The following is a 21739-nucleotide window of genomic DNA, read 5'->3' on the forward strand; positions in this document are numbered from 1 at the left end:
AACTGAACACAAGACAGAACTGCAGGTCACTGAAAGCTAAGATCCAGCACTGAAACTGGACATGTCTGTGGTGCAGTATGGTTACATGGCAGAAACAAAGGAAGGCAAGTGATTACCACCTCGCTTTTGAAACGAAACACCTGTTGTATAGCAAGGATAAATGAAAAAATAGCTTGATTCTTGAAAACTGAAAAGAGAGCAAAATAATCAGAGAAGGGAGTTTTATCAAACGAAAAAGAACAAAGCAAGGTGTAGAAATCACATTTATGTACTAACATACACACAGCTTGGTACCATTTTATTTAGAATATATCATAGTTCTCATGTTTTAATTAATAAAATTTAATCATTTTTCATTAATCATTTTTTTAAATCATTTTAAACACAAGCTGGAATCAAGATTGCTGGGAGAAATATCAATAACCTCAGATATGCAGATGACACCACCCTTATGGCAGAAAGTGAAGAGGAACTAAAAAGGCTCTTGATGAAGGTGAAAGTGGAGAGTGAAAAAGTTGGCTTAAAGCTCAACATTCAGAAAATGAAGATCATGGCATCTGGTCCCATCACTTCATGGGAAATAGATGGGGAAACAGTGGAAACAGTGTCAGACTTTATTTTTGGGGGCTCCAAAATCACTGCAGATGGTGACTGCAGCCATGAAATCAAAAGACGCTTACTCCTTGGAAGGAAGGTTATGACCAACCTAGATAGCATATTCAAAAGCAGAGACATTACTTTGCCAACAAAGGTTCGTCTAGCCAAGGCTATGGTTTTTCCTGTGGTCATGTATGGATGTGAGAGTTGGACTGTGAAGAAAGCTGAGCACCGAAGAATTGATGCTTTTGAACTGTGGTGTTGAGGAAGACTCTTGAGAGTCCCTTGGACTGCAAGGAGATCCAACCAGTCCATTCTGAAGGAGATCAGCCCTGGGATTTCTTTGGAAGGAATGATGCTAAAGCTGAAACTCCACTGCTTTGGCCACTTCATGCGAAGAGTTGACTCATTGGAAAAGACTCTGATGCTGGGAGGGATTGGGGGCAGGAAGAGAAGGGGACGACAGAGGATGAGACGGCTGGATGGCATCACTGACTGGATGGACGTGAGTCTGAGTGAACTCCGGGAGTTGGTGATGGACAGGGAGGCCTGGCGTGCTGTGATTCATGGGGTCGCAAAGAGTCGGACACGACTGAGCGACTGATCTGATCCGAATCATTTTTCCATTAAAAAAACCCGATACAAGCACTGGCTATGGATAGTTACAAGAACTCATGTATGGTGCTTTGCCTTTATGTAGATCACTTCACCTTTATTTTTGTGGCAGAATTGAGATCTCTCAAATACTTATTAGGCTCCTACTATTATGCTTCTAGACTTGATTGGGGTAAGATGAGCAATAAAAATGGTAGGGGAGTCCTGTACTCAAATACCTCAGGTAGAGTTAAGAAAGAAGATACACAAGACTAGGCAAATATACCAGAAAATGTGAAAGAGACCTAGTGCTGTGGCAATGGGAATGGCCTCTTGAAGACACAAAGCAAACTGGATCTGGAAACACCCTTCTACTTTAGGAGTTGACCTAAATAAGATGGTACAACTGCAGATAAGAAAATGAATGAGGAAAAGCAAGAAAGCAAGACAAGCTTAATCTACATAAAGGTCATAAAGACAAACTATAAAGATACAACGATAAACACTAAAGGACGATACTGGAGCTTCCCTGGTGGTCCAGTGGTTAAGAATCTGCCCGCCAATGCAGGGACACAGGCTCAATTCCTGGTCCCAGAAGATTCCACATGACACGGAGCAACTGAGCCTGTGCTCTGCAACAACAGAAGCCACTGCAAAGAGAAGCCTGCTCACCACCATGAAGAATAGCCCCCACCTGCCACAGCTAGAGAAAGCCCTCGCACCGCAACGAAGACCCCGTGCAGCCAAACAAATAAATGTTTTTTGATAAATGAAAAATGAACTAAAAACAAACAAAAAAAAGATGATACTGAACAGATAAGCTGGTTCAGTAAGTAGATCTAAATATCACCAGTTCAAGAGGCTTGGCTGTTAGCTGACTGTCATTGAAAAGGTTTTAGAAAGACCAGTCTCATAATGAATAAGATACACTGATGAAAGAATCACAAAAAGCAGGGAGGCATTATCAAGGCATAAGATGAGAGCCTAGCTTATGGAGTGATGATAAAAGTATAAAAGACACACTGTGAAAAAAGAGACCCCTAGATATCTTTCATATTGAGAAATGAGAATTTGGGAGGATGATAAAGCCAAACCAATGTACTGATTTTTATGAAAGGAATGATGGGGGTTCAATTTTGAATTTAGAAACTTGGGTAGCCAAGTAGGGATACTGTTTTTAAATATATATTTTTTCCCTTTAAAAAAAATAGACACTGAAATATATTTAAGTAATAAAGAATTTGAAAAAGTCACGTGTGTGTGTGTGTGTGTGTGTGTGTGTGTGTGTGTGTCAGTCACTTAGTTGTGTCTGACTCTTCGATCCCATGGACTAGACCCGCTAGGATCCTCTGTCCATGGGGATTCTCCAGGCGAGAATCCCGGAGTGAATTGCCATTCCCTTCTCCAGAGGAACTTCCCAACAAGGGTTAGAACCCTGGTCTCCTGCATCGCAGGCAGATTCTCATCGTTTTTGAGTAGCTCAAATGGTAAAAGTCACCTGTATCCCCACTATCCAGAGTTAACCACTTAACATATTAGTTTATTTTCTTATAGTTGCCTTTCATTTAAACAAAACTGGAACCATTACACATACATACTCCCTGGAGGAGGAAATGGCAACCCACTCCAGTATTCTTGCCTGAGAATCCCAGGGACAGAGGAGCCTGGTGGGCTACCACCCATGGGGTCACAAAGAGTCAGACACGACTAAGTGCCTAACACACACATACATACAAATGCTCTTATTTTTCTCTACTCATTGTATCATGAAGCATTTTTAGTATCCTTTCCATCATTACCTCACACATGACTTTTAACGGCTAGATGGCAGTCAGTCACATAAAATGTACCACACTTAATCTACTTTTTGGGGGGCAAAACCACATGGCTTGCAGAATCTTAATTCCCTGACCAGGGATCGAACCTGTGCCACCTACAGTGGAAGCAGAGTCCAAATCACTGGAACACCAGGAAAGTCCCTTTATCCACTTCTTACTGCTATTCATTCACCTGAGAAATAATTTACTGAACTATTACTACTGACAGGCACTACTCTGAATTCAAGATAAAAATTAAAAAAAAAAAAAAAAAAACCTTTAATAAAAGCCTTTACTCTCACAAGTTTACACAGCAGTGTGTATGGGGGGCAGATGGGGTTTCAATGAAGAAATAAACAGTACATCAGATGATGCTAAGTGCCATCTAAGAAAGTATAACAAAGAAGGGTAGGCGATATGGAATGATACTGGCAGGCTGATCAGAGAAGGCCTTACTGAGGCAACATTTAAGTTGAGACTTCAAAGAAATTCGAGAACAAGCCATCACACACCTGAGCTGAAGGAAAGCTGAGTGCAGAGAACTGAGGTGCTTGCATCTGACTCATTCAAGAAGGCAGAACTGCAAGCAGTGAGGCCACAGAGGTGGTGGGACAGGGGCTCACGGGGTGGCGCTGAGGGACATGCTGAAAACTGGGTTTTATCCAGTGAGGTGAGAAGATGTTTGAGGGACTTCGGCTGACTTTTAAAAGACAGTTTAAAAGAATTATACCTAATGGCTTTACACTATTTTTAATCGTCCCTCTGAAAGCCTTCAATGAAACTCCTTGTACAGCCATGTTTGTACACAGCACTAGAAGAGAATGCAGGATCGACTGACTCTGTTCCTAAAATGGGATTAAAATTTAGGCGATGTCATGGTTACAATCCCCAACAGAGTTGAAAGAATAAGCTTTCTCCAGTACTTTTGCCTGGAAAATCCCACAGACAGAGGAGCCTGGAAGGCTGCAGTCCATGGGGCTGCTGAGGGTTGGACAGGACTGACAGACTTCACTTTCACTTTTCACTTTCATGCATTGGAGAAGGAAATGCCCACTCCAGTGCTCTTGCCTGGAGAATCCCAGGGACGGGGGAGCCTGGTGGGCTGCCATCTATGGCGTCGCACAGAGTTGGACACGACTGAAGTGACTTAGCAGCAGCAAGCATGAGTACAGATTAAGACTAACAGAAAAATAAAGAGTTTTGAGGGATATTCAGCTGAGGAAGCCAAGTTAAATAAATTACAGGAAGAAACAGAAAGGTGTAGCAAATAAAGTCAAAGAGGAGGACTTTGTAGCTAATAGCTATCCAGGGCGTTTAAAATCAGAGACAGAACAAAATATGGAAGAAAGCCAGAAGCAATAAGGAGGGACCCTACAGCTCATCATTATAGACTTTTCAAGATGAAAAGCTCACTTAACAACTTTCTACTACCCCAAAGAGAGAAACCTCCTGCCTCCTCTTGTTAAGATTGCAGCAATCAAACAGTTCATTAAATCTGAAATCACCTGAATAATCACTGGCCACATCTATTCACTGGAAAGTTCTTACCAGTAACTAAGAAAGGGGTTATGGTGCTGTTACAGACTGAATTTTTGTATTCCTCCCAAACTCATTATGCTGAATTCCTAAACCCCAGTGTAATCATTTGGAGTAAGGAAGTAATTCAAGTTAAATAAGGTCATAAGGGTGGGGTCCTGATCTAAGAATTAGTGTCCTTATTAAGAGACACCAGAGAGCTTGCTATTTCCCCTGCCATGTGAGGATGCAGAGAGGAGGTCAGCTACTCAAGAAGACTCCTCACCAGAAACCAAACTGGCTCACACCTTAAGCTTGGACTTTCTATAGATTTAGAACTGTGAGAAATAAGTTTCTGTTGTTTAAGTCACCCAGTCTGTGGGATTTTGTTACGGCAGCCAGAGTGACCAATACAAGGGGAAAATGATGATTCTGCAGAAGGAGGGACAAAAAGAAAGTTAAGCAGGAGTAAAACATATTTATAGGCAAGATAAAATAAAAACACAACTTCACTCATCTTTTATTAGTTCTACTTTGGAAATTAAGAAAAAGTAAACATAGATGTGGAAAAATTTTCAATTTATTTATAATAAGATAAAAGGGGTTAACCAGTGTAGGTTATATTCCTTAAAAGTGCAGCAAACAACCCTTTAAAAACAGCAAAGAATAGGGTCTAAGATGGCTTATAAATCACCTATGTTTAGGTAACTATAAAGAGCAAGGTACTTTACCTATCTAAGCTTAAGTTTTCTCATCAGAAGTTGGGGCTAACAGTTTACTACCTACCTTCTAAGTCAGTTTTGAGGATTAAATAATATATGTAAAACAACTGACATGGTACTTGGCAACACAGTAAATGTACAGCAACTGTCTACTATTAGGATTAAAAAAAATGATACAAAGTTATATATTATGGGTATAGCACAACTACAACCATGAAAATAAACAATGTATAAAGGACTAGAAGTTGCACTAGGATGACTGTATCATTTCATCTCTACTTTTATGAATTTTCCTGTTTTTCTTTAATGAGCCTACTGCTGTAGTTTTGAGGGTTTTTTTTTTTAGTGAATTCTAAAATAAAACAATATATACACACACACACAGACACACATATATAAAAGTACTTAAGAGTAAGGGTAAAACGTAGTAAATATTCAGAAGGTATCACCGTCAATAACAGAATAGTAGTACTTGTATCTGGAGCTGAAAAAAATGAAAGTGGCTAAAAACAATCAATGCCCATTAGTCAATCCTAAACTGGAGAAGATACACTTCGGTACAGTACTTTTTAAAGTGTGATCCACCAACCACTTGGATTAGAATCGCCTGCAGACTCCTGGGCTCCCCTGCTATTATACCCGACTCTCTGGGATTGAAACCCCAGAATCCACATTCTGAATGAGTTCACCAAGAGATCTTTATGTATGCTAGAGTTTGAGAATGACCAATATGGCAGAGAGTGCTAGCTTTGTAACCACACACATCTGGGTTCAAATCTTAACTCCACCAGCTACTAGTTTTGTGATAATGGGGAAAAGTTACCTAACTTCACTGTATCTCAACTATTTTACCTGAAACACAGAGAAAATATAACTAATTATTTGGAAGGCTTATTGTGAAAAATAAATACGATAACATGTGTATTCTGTATTACTGCTCAGAACCACATGAGTACTCAATACCTAGCACCTGTCATAAAATGTAGTCAAGGAGTAACAGTTGCAATGATAGAATGTTAAACATCTAAAAAGCACCTGAGCAATGTTTTAATGCAAGGCTCTCAAACTGGTTAAGGGGCAAAGAAAATGAAAGTCACTGTTCTTTGTAGAATGCTATTGTACACTGCTGCTGCTGCTGCTAAGACGCTTCAGTCGTGTCCAACTCCGTGGACTGCAACCCACCAGGCTCCCCTGTCCCTGGGATTTTCCAGGCAAGAGTACTGGAGTGGGTTGCCATTGCCTTCTCCGCTATTATACACTAATATATTTAAACACACAATACAAACTAGGAAATCTATTGTGTAAGTAAAACAGATAAATGACATCCACTTGCACTCCTGTCAGTTAAAAAAAATATGCAGTGGAACTAAGCATAATTGGCTCTTTTGAGCATTTCAGTAAATAGAAACTTTCACTAATTGTTCATTTGCTGGCACCAGGTAATAGCAATCTGGAAATAAAAATGTCAGAATAAAACCTATAATTGAGAACATTTTATCATTTTTTCCTGTTAACTAAAAAGCCCACTTTTCAATTTTAGCAGCAGTGTAGCTTGATAAACAGCAGTGTTCTGTGACAGCTTTTTGAGAACTACCGTTTCAGTCTAATTTCCTCACTTTACGTAACAAAATCTGAGGTCTAGAATGGTTATACGCTTTTCCAAAGCTACAGAGAGTGGCAAAGACAGACTCACAGCCCAGATATTTCAGTCTCCATCCCCATGTTCCTTCCATAAGGTGGATCTCTACTCCTTTGAGCTCGTTCACAAAAGAATATGTCTACCTAAATTTCATTTACTGAAATGGGTCACAGAATCACACAATTCACAATTTAAGTTACAAACGGTATTTAAAAAAACAAACCCTTGCCCATTCCCGTCTCAGCCCCTCAGTCCTCCTCCTGGACAGGACCAATGCGGATCCGTTCTGTGTCAGTTTGTTTCTTAAAGGGTCTCCACTTACCTTCGTTCGGCAGGAACGGGCAAGGACCAGACTTCTCCCTCAGACGCTGGGAGCTCGTGTTGTGCGGCTTTTAATGGAGTGCTGTCTAGTTTAAAGCTCTCGAGTGTTTTCATGATATCCTTAACGTGTTTCGCTTCCACATTTATTTCCTGCCAAACCTAATTTCAAAGGAGAATATGGTTCTTTACATTTCTATAACTAATAAATCACTGCCAAATTAAGTTGGGCCATTTATTAAGAATGCTAGAAGCCTCCATTTTGACATCAGGTATCCAGGAAACCATACCAAAATGTTTTGTTGAAATTTTAATAATGGCTCATAAATTCTTTATTTTTAATTACAAAATTAATTCTGATACAATGAATGAAGTGTTCTGGCTAATTAGGCCATTGTCACTGACTTGTGACGACGTGCATTGTAAGTCAAAGTGCACAACAAATTTAAAAGTTAGCTGTACCTTTAAAGTCTGGTAAAAATATTACTTCTGCAAGTTGTGCTTTGATGGTTCTTATGCTACTTAACTGACTTTAAAAACGCTCATCAGAATTGACTAATTTCACAATTCACTAATGGAATGCATCCCACAGGTTGAAAAATAAAGCTTCAGAAGACAAATGGCTCAATTTACATACAACCTATATATATATTCTTAAAAGCTGCCTTGACAACTTTAAAATGATATATATTTCATATATATATATACATACATATATATACATATATACACATGTGAAAGAAATGAAGCTAGCAATGTTTGGTTTTAAAACTAAATGATTTAAGTATCCTTTCTTTCTCTCTGCTTTTTCTTTTAAAAACACATTTAATCTTGGCATTTCCCCAGTGGTCCAGTGGTTAAGACTTCCCCTTCCAATGCAGGGGGTGCAGGAATGCAGGTTCAGTCCCTATTTGGGGAGTTAAGATCCTACACGCTTTGGGGCCAAAAAATCAAAACATAAAACGGAAGCAATGTTGTAACAAATTCAATAAAGATTTTAAAAAACACACTCAATCTTTTATTTATATTTATTTTTGGCCATAGCACGTACCTTGCAGGTTCCCACAACAGGGATTAAACTTGTGTCCCCTACAGTGGAAATGTGGAATATTAACTACTGGACAGCTAGGGAATTTCCAATTTAAATATTCTCATAAAAAACTTTAGACTTCTTAAGTAAAAGTTGCTGGCCTAAGAACAAAAGGTCTTAAAAGTCTTTCACTGGCAAATTTAAGACACTTTACAAAATATTTTCCCCTTCTAACGTAAAATATGAAGAGGCAGATTTAAGGAATGAGGTTAAGTTCAAAGAGGTAGACTATTTTTCTGTTAAGTTAAGGACAAATATGGAATATTATTAAAAAGGCAGTTTAGCAGAACTTGAAGGTAATATTCTATCTAGAAGATCAGCTCAAAAAGACTATTAATTTCTATAACATTTCTCTCCTGGGACATTGTTGAACCTTATTATAAATGACACATCCAACTGGACGTGTAAGTTCTATAGTTTCTACCTATAAATTTCTTCCTTCATGGCTCAGTGATAAAGAATTCGCCTGCAATGTAGGAGCCGCAGGAGACTTGGGTTCCATCCCTAGGTCGGGAAGATCCCCTGGGGGAGGGCATGGCAACCCACTTCAGTATTCCTGCCTGGAGAATTCCATGGACAGAGAAGCCTGGTGAGCTACAGTCCATGGGGTCACAAAGAGTCAGACATAACTGAAGCAACTTAGCAAGCACATAAATTTCTACTGCTCCTCAGTGGCTAAAATTCCTCACATGGGATTCAAGTATGGTCTGATTTATGATGTTCTATAGGGAATATGGTACATGTGAGATTCAGGTGTCATTTGCAGTTTCAACAATGGCTTAATAAAGTCAATTCTAATTTTACCAGGTCAAAATGTGATCTAGAAAAAAATTTCAAAACCATTCCTATTAGATTCCAAAAATTAGAATAATTGAGTAGAACCTATCATACTGATGATGGTGAATATGACACACTGTTTTAAGTAACATTATATACAAATCCATATAATAAATTATACAGTCTTTATGCATAGCTGCAAAGCACTATCTATTTAAATCTGAGTATTTTAAACCACTGAAACAAACAGCAGTCACGAATCTTACCTGTTGCCATTTCTGCTGGAGGTATGTATCTTTGACTGAGTACAGATACTTGTTCATTTGGTCAAGAACTCCCTGATAATAGACCATTGCAGAGTCGTAATTTCCCAGCAATGCATATTCACGGGCCAACTTCACATTCTCACTAATCATAAGAAGACTCATGCTCAACTACAAGCTAAAAAAGAAAGAAACATTTCATATTAAGTCTTTTAAAAATAAGTACTACAAAGAGTTTTTTAAAAGCATGCTTTCCAAGGATCCCTGAAGAAGCTTGCTTTCACACACACTATATTTTCTATCTCTGTACATTTGCTTATGATAATCTCCACTCCTTCAGAGAAATTTCTTAGTTCCCACAGTCAAACCCTACCTATGTGTCAAAGTCCCACTCAGATCAGTACCAATTTTCCCATTATGTCTACCTTCCAAACTTGTCAGTTCAGAATATCCCTCCCCCTTCTAAAGTCCCCCGGTACGTGACTGGGGACCTTCATCTCAAGGCACTTGTCCACCTTGAATCTCTGAGAGCAGGAAAAGATCTGAGTTGGTAACTTCAGTGCATGAAATACAAGTCTTATGGAGTATCTGCAGAACAAATGTAGAATGTTAGGTGCTGTTTTTGGAAAGCAGCGTGAAACAGAGAAAACACGTTTTGATGTTAGAAGACTCTTGGTAGAACTGTAATCCTGCCACCTTTGTCAAGCCCTTTATCTTTTCTGAGCCTTAGTTTTTAAATCTGTAAATTGGGATTGTTACTACTTCTTTTTTGTTTTTAACCACACCACACAACTTGTGGGATCTTAGTTCCTCCAACAGGGATTGAATCTAGGCTCTCAGTGGTGAAAATGTGGAGTCCTAACCTCTGGACTGCCAGGGACTTCCTGAGTAACCATACTTCCAAGAGTTGCACTATGAGGAATAAATGACTATTTAAAGTAGCCAGCACACTACTTGGCAAAGAGTAGGTCTTCAGTAAATGCTAACTGCACCTTCCCTGAAACTTTCCAGATGCAAAAACCAAGCATAGTCTTTGTACTTAGTAGCGTGTGGATATATGGATACAGGGTTTTCATAGGTGGGTTTTTACTTACCCTCCAGACAGTAGATAACTTCAATGACATAAAAATTGGTCCAGAAAATAAGGGAAAACTGGTCAACTTTTTATGAGGTAGAAAGTGAAAGTGTTAGTCGCTCAGTTGTGACCGACTCTTTGTGACCCCATGGACTGTAGCCCGCCAGGCTCCTCTGTTCATGGAATTCTCCAGGCAAGAATACTGGAGTGGGTTGCCATTCACTTCTCCAGAGGATCTTCTTGACCTAGGGATCGAACCCACATCTCCTGTGTCTCCTGCATTGCAGGTGGATTCTTTACCAGCTGAGCCACCAGGAAGCCACCACCTCAATTTTGAAAACTAATTAAGAACAATACAGAGCCTATTTCACTTAAGACCATGATGTGGTAATTTTAAATAAAACATTAGCTAATTAACAATGTATCAACAAGGACACGCATGCACGTGCACAACACACACACATATACTCCATGATCAAGAAGGTTTATCCCAGGAATGCGAGGATAACCTAAGATCAGAAAATCTACCTTATAATTCCTCACACTAACGGACAAAAGAACTTCATACAAAAAAGAGTAGCACATAAACGGCAATTTATGAAGGGGAAACCCAAATGGTTAACACGTACAGATACCAGTAATAGAAGAATGCAAATAAAGTGTGAGAGACCTCTTTTACATTTACTAGATTAAAAAAAAAAATTAGTACTGGCAAGAATTTGGGGAAAAAGACATCCCCTCATATACAATTTGTGGGCATAAACTCCTACAATCATTTTGGAGAGCGATCAGGTAGTACTTAAGAAAAATTATGTACGCAGCTGTCCTATGATGCTGCCACCCTACTTTTCAATAAATATTCCAGGCGAAGTTTCACAGAGACCCACCAACGAACTTGTTTTCGGATGTTAATGACAAAACTGTTTGAGATATCCAGTAGTTGGAGGTAATCTATTTCCTGCTAGGGAAAAGATAAGGAAGTATGTTGCATGCACTAACAAATACTATGTAGCAGACAGAAGCAATGAAGAAAATGTACAAATAGTAACATGGATATATTATCAAAATACAGGGTTAAGGGAATTTCCTGGCACTCCAGTGGTTAGGACTTGACACTTACTGCCAAGGGCCTGGGGAGTCAGTTCCTAGTCAGGGAACTAGGATCCCACAAGCTGCTCGGCCGAAAAACAAACAAAAAATACAGGTTTGGGTGAAAAAAACAAAACAAAACAACTTAGACACAGAACAAGGTCTAAATCCCCAATACCATTTTATAGACTTAAAAATATGCTATGTTTATATGTGGTATATAAAACACTTTTTCAAAGGACACATACACATCCAAGAAAATAAATATATTACAGTGTCTATGGAGGGTAAGATAGGGAAATATGAGTGGATAAAGAGGATGAAGGGTAGGGTTAGGGTTAAATAACTACAACAAAAGAAGTGCCTTATGCCTCTCACTAATCACAGACAGCCTGTAAGACGGCTCTCAACGACCTCTGCCTCCAGGTGTCCATACCCCTGTGTAATCATCTCCCCCTGAACCTGAGCCTGTAACAAACAGAATACACAAAAATAACGAAGTGTCATTTCTGAGATTACACTGTGACATCTGCCTTGCTCACCATCTTCTGCTCTCTGGCTGGATCACTCCAAAGGAAGCTAACCTGCTTCGAGTTGACCATGCATAGCCTCATGAGGCAAAGATCTGACGGAAGCCCAAGGGCAACAGAGGAACTGAGGCCCTCAGTCCAATGGTCCAGAGACACCGAATCCTGCCAACGATGCCGTGAGGGAGCGGGGAAGTGGATCTTCCCTAAACCGACCCTTGAGATAACTGCAGCCTTGACTGGTACCTTGACTACAGCCTGTGAAAGACTCTGAATCAGAAGCACCCAACTAAGTTATGCCCAGAGCCTAACCAAAGAAACTGTGAGATAATAAATGCTTACTGCTTTAAGCCATTTAGTTTTTGGGTAATTTGTTATGAAGCAATACAGCTATGAACTGACTCTATAAGTAATTCAAGACTGATCATCTGCGGTCCAGAAGAAAAGGAAAAAAAAAACAACAAACAAATCCCATGACTTTCTGGAGTCATGACACAGATAATTTCCACCTGAATAAAAGCTCTGGGTCAGGGACATGGCTCTCTGTTATTTTATAGATATATCCCCAGCACCACGCGGCCTCGCACACAGCAGCCACTCGGGAAATCTCTGAATGAATGAGTGCTGCCAGGTTCTGTCTCACTACTGAGATGTCTTACCTTTGTCCAGTTTCTTAGCCTCAGCTCTCTCACATTCCCTGATCCTCAACCCATCCCTACCGCAGCTGTGGCACTGCTTGGCTCTGAAGCTACATATGCCCTAGAGCGACACCCAGTCTGGGCAACAATGTTAGAAGAGCACAGCTGGGGCCTGTTAGAAGCTGTCAGAAGACGTCCTGCTGGCAGAACATCCTTGATCTGGATAAGCACAGACAGCAAACAGACTCTGGCTCTTTCATCCTCCCCACCCCACTCCACCCCCACTTAAAAAAAAAAAATCTAAATTATTGCCCTTTTGTTTTTCTGAGGGCCAGGGTTCACTGTCCCAATACTCACAGAAGTCACTCCAGGCCTTCTTTGAAGGTTCTGTGTTATGGATACTTCTTTCTACTCAGATAAAATTCCTAAGGAGTTAATGAATGGGCATTTCCTAACAAACAAATGTCAAGTCAACCCAAGGCCACATTAAAAATGACCTAAAAATTCTTGGTTATCAAAGAAATGATGGGTTTACTGAAAATGTATTAAAATACCACTCAAAATCTAAATGTCAGACAAAAAATAAATTTTCCAATTCTTTTAGCATCTCTAAGACACTCTTCTCAAATGAATGTCAACATTGTAAGTTTACAGGAATCTTCAATTTCCAAATATATACCCTTAGCCAGTGCCTGCATTCTCAGTCATGTCCGACCCCACACTGGCAGGCCGATTCCTTACCACTGAGCCACCTGGGAAGCCCTGGTGGCTCAGTGGTAAAGAATCCTATCCACCTGTCAATGCAGGAGATGCAAGTTTGATCCCTGGGTCAAAAAGATCCCCTGGAGGAGGAAATGGCAACCCACGCCAGCATTCTTGCCTGGGAAATCCCATGGACAGAGGAGCCTGGCGGGCTACAGTCCATGGGGTCACAAAGAGTCGAATATGACTTAGCCAATAAACAACAATATATCCTTATCACTGCCAAAATTACACTTCAGGAAGACAGAATTTGGGTCTACCTGACACAGTATCTGGCAATACTTGAAGAAATGAATATATATGAAGAAAAGCCTTCAGACCAAATTTTAACCACAATGAACTGAAAATGCTACCTATTGATTCAATTAATAGAAAATGAAATCGTAAAATTATAAAAATGAGACTGTCCAAAAACACACTGCTGGTTTTTAAAGAGCGATTATTAAAAAGAAAAATAACCATAAGTATAGGTTATGCGTACTTTACCTGGATAAAAAATGTAAGTTTTTCCTTTATATGATCCTGTAAGAACCACCCTTTTCCTTAAATGTCCTGAGTATTTATTTTAGTTTATGACGAAATTCATTCATTTAACCTAAGTAAGATGCAACATGAATTTTTAATTCACGTAACAGAGCCTCCTGATGAGGGTGAAAGAGGAGAGTGAAAAAGCTGGCTTTAATTCAACATTCAGAAAACTGAGATCATGGCATCTGGTCCCATTCACTTCACGGCAAATAGATGGGAAAAGTAGAAACAGGACATATTTTTTCTTGGGCTCCAATATCACTGCAAACTGTGACTGAAGCCACGAAATTAAAAGGCACTTGCTCCTTAGAAGAAAAGCCATGACAAACCTAGACAGCATATTAAAAAGCAAAGTCATTAGTTTGCCGTAGTCTGCATAGTCAAAGCTATGGTTTTTCCAGTCTTTCTGTATGAATGTGAGTTTTGGATCATAAAGAAGGCTAAGTTCTGAAGAATTGAGGCTTTTGAACTGTGGTGTTGGAGAAGACTCTTGAGAGTCTCTAGGACAGCACAGAGATCAAACCAGTTAATCCTAAAGGAAATCAATTGGAAGGAGAGATGCTGAAGCTGAAACTCCAATACTTTGGCCACCTGATGTGAAAAACCGACTCACTGGAAAAGACCCTGATGCTGGGAAAGAGTGAAGGTGGGAGAAGGGGACGACAGAGGATGAGATGGCTGGATGGCATCACCGATGCAATGGACATGAGTTTGGGTAGGATCCCGGAGTTGGTGATGGACAGGAAAGCCTGGCATGCAGCAGTCCATGAGGTTGCAAAGAGTCAGACACGACTGAGAGACTGAACTGAACTCAACTGAGGAGAAGGGTCGACAGAGGATTAGATGATTGGATGGCATCATCGACTTAACAGACATGAGTCTGAGCAAACTCTGGGAGATAGTGAAGGAAAGGGAAGCCTGACATGCTGTAGTCCATGGAGTCACAAAGAGTCAGACACAACTTAGCAACTGAACAACAGAGTCAAATTATTTCAAACACTAAAAACTCAGTATTACAACAAAATTTCTAGCAAACTTGATGCGATGCTGTGTAGTATTGCTGCTGCTAAGCTGCTTCAGTCGTGTTCAACTCTGTGCGACCCCATGGACAGCAGCCCACCGGGCTCCTCTGTCCACAGAATTCTCAGAATACTGCAGTGGGTTGCCATTTCCTTCTCCGTAGTATCTCTATAAAGAGACAAAGTATCTTTACTCCTCCAGGATTAGGGAAAGAAGCATTCAAAGAGACTGAAAAAGGTTACAGATCCAAATATCTGAGTTCCAAGATTTCTGTTCTCTGCCCAGAACAAATACCGGACCTTCCCAATTTCACACCTAAACAGGATACCATGCCCACTTAATTTTTAAAGGAATCTTAGACAGGGTTCCACTCTCACTACAGTTTTTACTGTAATGTGCAAAGGTCATTCATTCAAGAAATGTTACGGAACACATACTGAGGTACAAGGAATTGCACTGAATACAAAAATAAGACAGACCTTGAAATCCTTGAAGTTTAGTGGGATATCATTTTATTTATCCTCAGTGTTTTTTTCTTTGCTAAGTAGGAGGAAACAAGCGCAGAACATTATTAAGCACAGGCTAAAAAATCAGTATCAATGTTAAAAAATATTTATCTGCAAAACTAATGTCCTAAATTAAAAACAGATGAGGCTCAATTATGCATTTTCCCTCATGCATTTCAGTAAGCTGAGTGTGTGTAACTTCAGCAGTGACAATACACTGTGAAGCAATTTTCAGAATGTTCATCTCTGGAATATGAAAGCAACCATAATGCTAATTTACAATCAGTCACTGATGATTACAAATAAGCACAATAAATAGTGACCAATGACCAATTATAGCATGGCATACCTTCATACCTTTATAATCATCATATGATAAATACTCAAGAAGCACAAGAAAGTTATCACTACAAAAAAAGCATCAAGAGAGACCTGGTCAAGGAAACAAAAACATATATATGTATTTGGTAAACTTTCAGTTTACCTCGAACAAAACAAATCAGTGAATATAACAAAATGTAACTTAAAAGCCATATTCAAGCCATATCAATAAACACCACAGGCAGAACCTATTTAGCATGTTATCAATATTGACCATACTGATTTGACACACTATCTTTTAAACCAGTCAAGCAGCTAAAAAGCAAACAAGCCCAAACCATTGTTATAAACCAAAATTTATCCTTAGTATTTGTCAGAACTGTGATACCAGTTTCAAAATAAGATGCAGAATCCATTGTAGACTATGGACCTAGCACTGAATCTTTAAAATGTAAAAGCAACTTGAATAATGCCATAAAGGACCTTTATATAGCTTTTCATAGTCTAAGCATGTTGGAAAGTTGACTGTCATTGAAAGAAAAATAAGTAAAGGAAAACATGAATTAAAAAAACACGCTGATTGGCACTACTTCTTTATTTTTTTTTTAAGGCATGAAACAAGTCACAAGTTAATACTTGTATTAATACAAGTGTTAATACAAAGAGTTTGCCACTGTTTCTTTGTGTAAGAACTCACTGATTACAAAAACCATCTCCTTTAGAAAAGAAAACAGGACTGCACACTGAGATATTTTGGCCTGTATGAACATCACAAGAACCCTTCTTGATACCTTGGCGTTCTAGCATTGTGACTATGTGGCAAAGATATTCTAAATATTAAGAATGTCCTCAGCAGTACCTAAGGCTCTGATTTCAAAGAGGAAGACATACATGAGTGCTTGCAAAAGAGAGAGGTGCAGCAGTGTGTTATCATAAGTTAGTAACTGATATAAAAATGGCACTTGGTACTTAAAAGAGAAAATTATTTTTGAGTAAATGAGGGCTTGAGTCTATCCCCCACAAGGCATTAAGGATCCACGTCCATCTCTAACTTTATCACCACGTAATATACAATATGAAACAAAGTTTCGAGGGATACTTTTTTCTAAAAGGTACCAACTTGAAACAAACAGAGTCGTTAGCCTCCTGTAGGATGCCCAGCTCCAAAATAAGTACGAAACAACATCCTTAACAATATCACAGCTACCTAACAAAACGTAATCCCCAAAGTCAAGGCTTTTGCTTTTTTCCCCCCCCACAGGGGAGAGGGTTTCGGGCGGGGAATGTGTCAAAAAAGCGAAGAAATAAAAACAGGTTCATCGACCGGAGACGTCTCTAACGACACAGGCCTAGAATGGGATCGGCAGGGGCCCCCAAAAGTCTCCGGCCAGACAGGATTCCTCAGGTAGGAGGACCGCCACCCAAGCCACAGGTGTCAGCGACAACAGCGAGGACCTAGAATCTCGGCGCAGGCAACGGCAGGCTCACAAGCAGAATGCGCAGCGGGATCGCATCACAGGCTCCCGAGTCCCTCCAAAGCCCTGATCACCGGGGTCCGGGATCCCCGCGACACTCACCTGCGAAGCAGAGGCTCTCGGGAAACCGCCCACGGCCGGGCGGAGGGGGGGAGCCGAGCGGGGTTCCGAGCAGCGAAGAAGGAGGGCCCTCCCCTGTCCACCCCAACCACCCTGCTCTCTGCTCACGGACCCAGCACTGCCTGGTCCAACCGTCACGAGCCCCAGATGCTGCTTCCAGTAGCCCAGACTTTGAAGGCAGACCCGCCAGGGTCACTTCCGGTGCCAAGGGTGGCCTCGGTGACTCCAGCGCACGCGGGGCGACGCCCCGGGAGCGAGGACGCCAGGCGGCGTGCGCGCGCAGGGCGCCGGCTGGGCGGGGCCGAAGAAGGTGGGCGGGACCGACTGTGTGGGCGGGGCCTACGGGGGCGCCTGCGCAGTCCCGGGCAGCCGCCTCCCCTGCGGACAGGTCAGGCTGAGGGGTGGTAATCAGTCAAATAAGTACTACCGCTTCCAGTTCCTCGATGTTTTCTGAAGTTCTTTGCTCACTTTTCCTCCCACTTGATTTTCATCACGCTGCTCAGAGGTTAGGAGATTAGAGTTTCTATTTTACTGGTGAATGTCAAGGGTCATACAATTCGTTTATGACAAATCCAGTTTTAGAACCAAACACTAAGAATTTGGCTGCGGCGCTTCTAGCGATATGACATGAATACTGTAAAATAGAGAATGAGTGATCAAAGATATTCGGACACAATGCTGGTGAAATTTTATTTTCTTTTTTTGGTCAATGTTTTAATGCAACCAAACTACAAATACAGTTATGATGTTCCACGATGTATAGAAATACACGTAATGGACAGTTAGTACTTGTGGACAGGCTTCCTCCAGCCTTAATCTCCAGGCTGTTTCTTCACCTAAGGTGAAACAGACGCACTTAAGACGCGGTTTCCTCTAGAAGAGCTTGGTAATTAAAATTCTGATTTTAAAGCATCGCTGCTTTTAAAAATACTTAACATACTGATTTTAAATCCCCTAATTTAACACAGACTTATATAAAGGCAATTCAAGGGAAATACATCCGTTCAGCCCACAGATGTTTATTAATCGAGTATTTACGTGCCAGGCGGCACTGTAGGCATTGAGTATATACATGGTCAACAAAATAGGATGTTTCATGGAGCTTAAAGTCTTGTAAAATTCTCAACTAAGTAGAAAAGAATAGTTTTGCTATGATGCATGTAAACTCTATTGTAATGTTAAAGTATAATTAGTATGAGAAAATACAGTGTATCTTTTTGAAATGAAAAAATAATTCAATGAGGTACAGATTAATTACCTTAGTTAGACTGAATTAAACTTCATTTTTTCCGAGTGAAAAGGTATGTTGAATTATACAGGCAATTTATAGTTTAAAAACTTCTCAGAGGGCACAAAATGAATACATATTACATGATTTCATTTATATGAAATTCAAGAACAGGCAAAACTAGCCGGCATTAACAGAAAGAGGTTGGATTGGGGGCTGGGAGAAATGAGGGAAAATATTAGACTACCAGAAGGCATGAGGAAGTGTTTTTCAGGTGATGGAAATGTTCTATATCTCAATTAGTATAGTGGTTAAGGAGGTGTGTATGTTCATTAAAACTCATTGAACAGTACACATAAAATCGATACATTTTACTGTACATAATTTATACCTCAATGAAGTTAATTTAAAAAACACATCAAAATAGTGGCTTACACTACTGTTTCTTACTGGTTGTACTAATCTAGGGAGACTAGGGTATTCTGTTGTTGTTTTAGTCATTTAAAGTATTCTGTAGTAACCTCTACATTGAAGAGGTTTCAAACACCAGGAATTTCTTTCTTTTCATTTCCTCTATTTGTTCATGTAGAGTGGAGGCAGGCACTGGGGACATTGAACAGTTGAAAACAGAAAACGAGATAATTTGTCTAACTTCTGCCTGGGTACGAGACGTGCCACCTCTGCCCACATTTCACTGGCCACAGCAAGTCATGTGGCCAAGGCTGACTTCAAAATGATGGGACAGTGAGAAACATATTTGTGTACCGCCTTCATGACTACTACAGTAGTCATTTCTTCTTTTACAGTGTGGTTTCTACAATCTCCATCCCTCTAAAATGATCGTATCCAAACTGGGACTCAGAGAAACTAGAGATGAGTTTTTTCCTGGTGTATGGTGAATTGATTTGGTAGGATCATAAGATACATACAGGAAAGTTAACAAAAATTAGGTAAAAAGGGTTAAGTGCTAGTAAAGAGTTGAAATTTTATTCAGAAGGTGTCAAGGAACCATTTAAAGTTCAAATGAATGCATAATTTATAAAGGAATAGGAAGATTAATTTGATAACCATGAGGTGAAAGATTTGGAGGGGAGAGAGAATTACACAGAAGGGAACAACATGAAGACTACTTCTCAACATTATGTATTTGCTGTCTCTTTGCCCTCTTTTGGGCTTCCCTGATAGCTCAGCTGGTTAAGAATCTGCCTGCAATACAGGAGATCCTGGTTCAATTAATGGGTTGGGAAGATCCCCTGGAGAAGGGATAGGGTACTCACTCCAGTATTCTGGCCTAGAGAATTCCATGAATTGTATAGTCCATGGGGTTATAAATAGTCGGACACTACTGAGTGACTTTCACTTTGCCCCAGTAGGTAAATGATGTAAAGTTACATACTTCCTCCATTTGGCTAGGGCAATGTCTGGCTTATGGTAGGCATTACTTAGATACTTGCAGGATAAATACACTGTTGTTAAAAAAAAAAAAAAAAGAATTTGGAGACACTTTTTACATTTTATCAGAGAAATCTAAAGGACTTTCAGGACTAGTTTCACTCATCTGGTCTATTGCATCTGGCTCTCCTCCTTCACAAATCTGAGCCATCTCTTAAGGTACAGAATATGTATAAGACTAGAAAAGTATAACCATGATTAAGAATCTCCACCCCCCCCCCCCATAAAAAAGAGTTCCTTGGTAGCCTAGTGGTTAGGATTCTGGATTCAGTCCCTGGTACGGGAAGTGAGATCCCACAAGCCACACAGTGTAGCCACACACACACACACACACACAAAGAATCTGCTGAATTTTTATGAATAGATTATGTCACAGTATTTGCAGGAACAAACTGAGATAGATCCTCAGTGCTGTCTCACCGAGGATAGTGATAAGAATGTTCTTCCTAAATAATAGCTTCCATTCTTCCTAAGTAGTATTTTTCCTAAATAATAGCTTCTTCCTTCCTAAATAATACCTTCCATCACAGACTGGCTGCTCCCAGATTGCTGAATGCCATAGGAAAAAAAAAAAAAAATCACACCACCTTGAAGACTGATGCACAATTACATATCTCCCCACCTGACACATATTTTTCTGCATGTCCCCCTTCAGTTCTCTCTCTTACTCTTCACATTAGTTATTTCAGACTTGCACCACTGTCCTCAAGCCAGCCACATACCCCTTTCTGCCCTTTCAGCCAGTCACTTTATCTCCACCTTCAGAGAAAATTGTGTTCAGTTGATAAGTCCTGTCTGACTCTTTGTGACCCCATGGACTGCATGCAGCACACCAGTCAACTCTGTCCTTCACTATCTCCCAGAGTTTGTTCAAACTCATATCCATTGAGTCAGTGATGCTATTCTACCATCTCATCCTCTGTCGTCCCCTTCTGCTGTTGCCCTCAATCTTTCCCAGCATCAGGGTCTTTTCTAGTGAGTTGGCTCTTTGCATCACATGGCCAAAGTATTGGAGCTTCAACTTCAGTAACAGTCCTTCTAATGAATATTCAGGATTAATTTCCCTTAGGATTGACTGGCTTGGTCTCCTAGAAGTTCAAAGGAGTCTCAAGAGTCTTCTCCAGCACACAATTCGAAAACATCAATTCTTTGGCGCTCAGCCTTCATGGTCCAGCTTTCACATCTGTATGTGACTACTGGAAAAATCATAGCTTTGACTATATGGACTTTTGTTGGCAAAGTGATATCCATGTTTGTTAGAGAAAATAGGAGCTATCAGATTGAAATTCCCTCAACTTGCTCACTGAGACAGAGATCTGCCCACCAAGTCCTCATTTTCCTAATAGTCTTCCTTGATTAAGTTGGGCTTCTTGGAAAAAGGACTACATTTTCCAAGACTCTCATGTAGCTAGGTGTGGCCGTGGATCTAACTTCTGGCCAGCAGAAGTGTCGTATAGAACTTTTAGGAAGGTACCTTACAGGGGAAGGCCCTGAAAACCCCCCTTCCAGTCACACCATCCCCTTTTCAGGTTAGAACATCAACTCTGACCATACATGACCTTTAGGATATAAGCCATGTGAAGGTGGCTTATATAGGCTTATAGGATTTCCCTGCTGGGTCAGATGGTAAAGCGTCCGTCTACAATGCGGGAGACCTGGGTTTGAT

General features: G+C 40.3%; 1 protein-coding gene across 3 annotated transcripts in view; it reads right to left on the reverse strand.

Moving 5' to 3' along the window:
• KATNA1 (katanin catalytic subunit A1) overlaps window positions 1–17666 on the reverse strand; it is a 34453-nt gene extending 16787 nt beyond the window's left edge. The window contains exons 1-3 of one of the 3 annotated variants that reach the window (XM_027551803.1): window positions 17376–17666; window positions 9336–9510; window positions 7207–7364 (exon numbers count right to left, since the gene is read on the reverse strand). In XM_027551803.1, coding sequence (XP_027407604.1) covers window positions 7207–7364; window positions 9336–9497 — 320 coding nt within the window. In that variant the 5' untranslated portion in view covers window positions 9498–9510; window positions 17376–17666. Of the gene's footprint in view, window positions 1–7206; window positions 7365–9335; window positions 9511–10426; window positions 10531–17375 lie in introns of those variants that run through there. The other 2 variants (XM_027551804.1, XM_027551805.1) reach the window with 2 other exon arrangements.
• Between the last annotated feature and the right edge of the window lie 4073 nt (window positions 17667–21739).

Source organism: Bos indicus x Bos taurus, chromosome 9 (genome assembly GCF_003369695.1).
Source record: "Bos indicus x Bos taurus breed Angus x Brahman F1 hybrid chromosome 9, Bos_hybrid_MaternalHap_v2.0, whole genome shotgun sequence".
Lineage (NCBI taxonomy): Eukaryota > Metazoa > Chordata > Mammalia > Artiodactyla > Bovidae > Bos > Bos indicus x Bos taurus.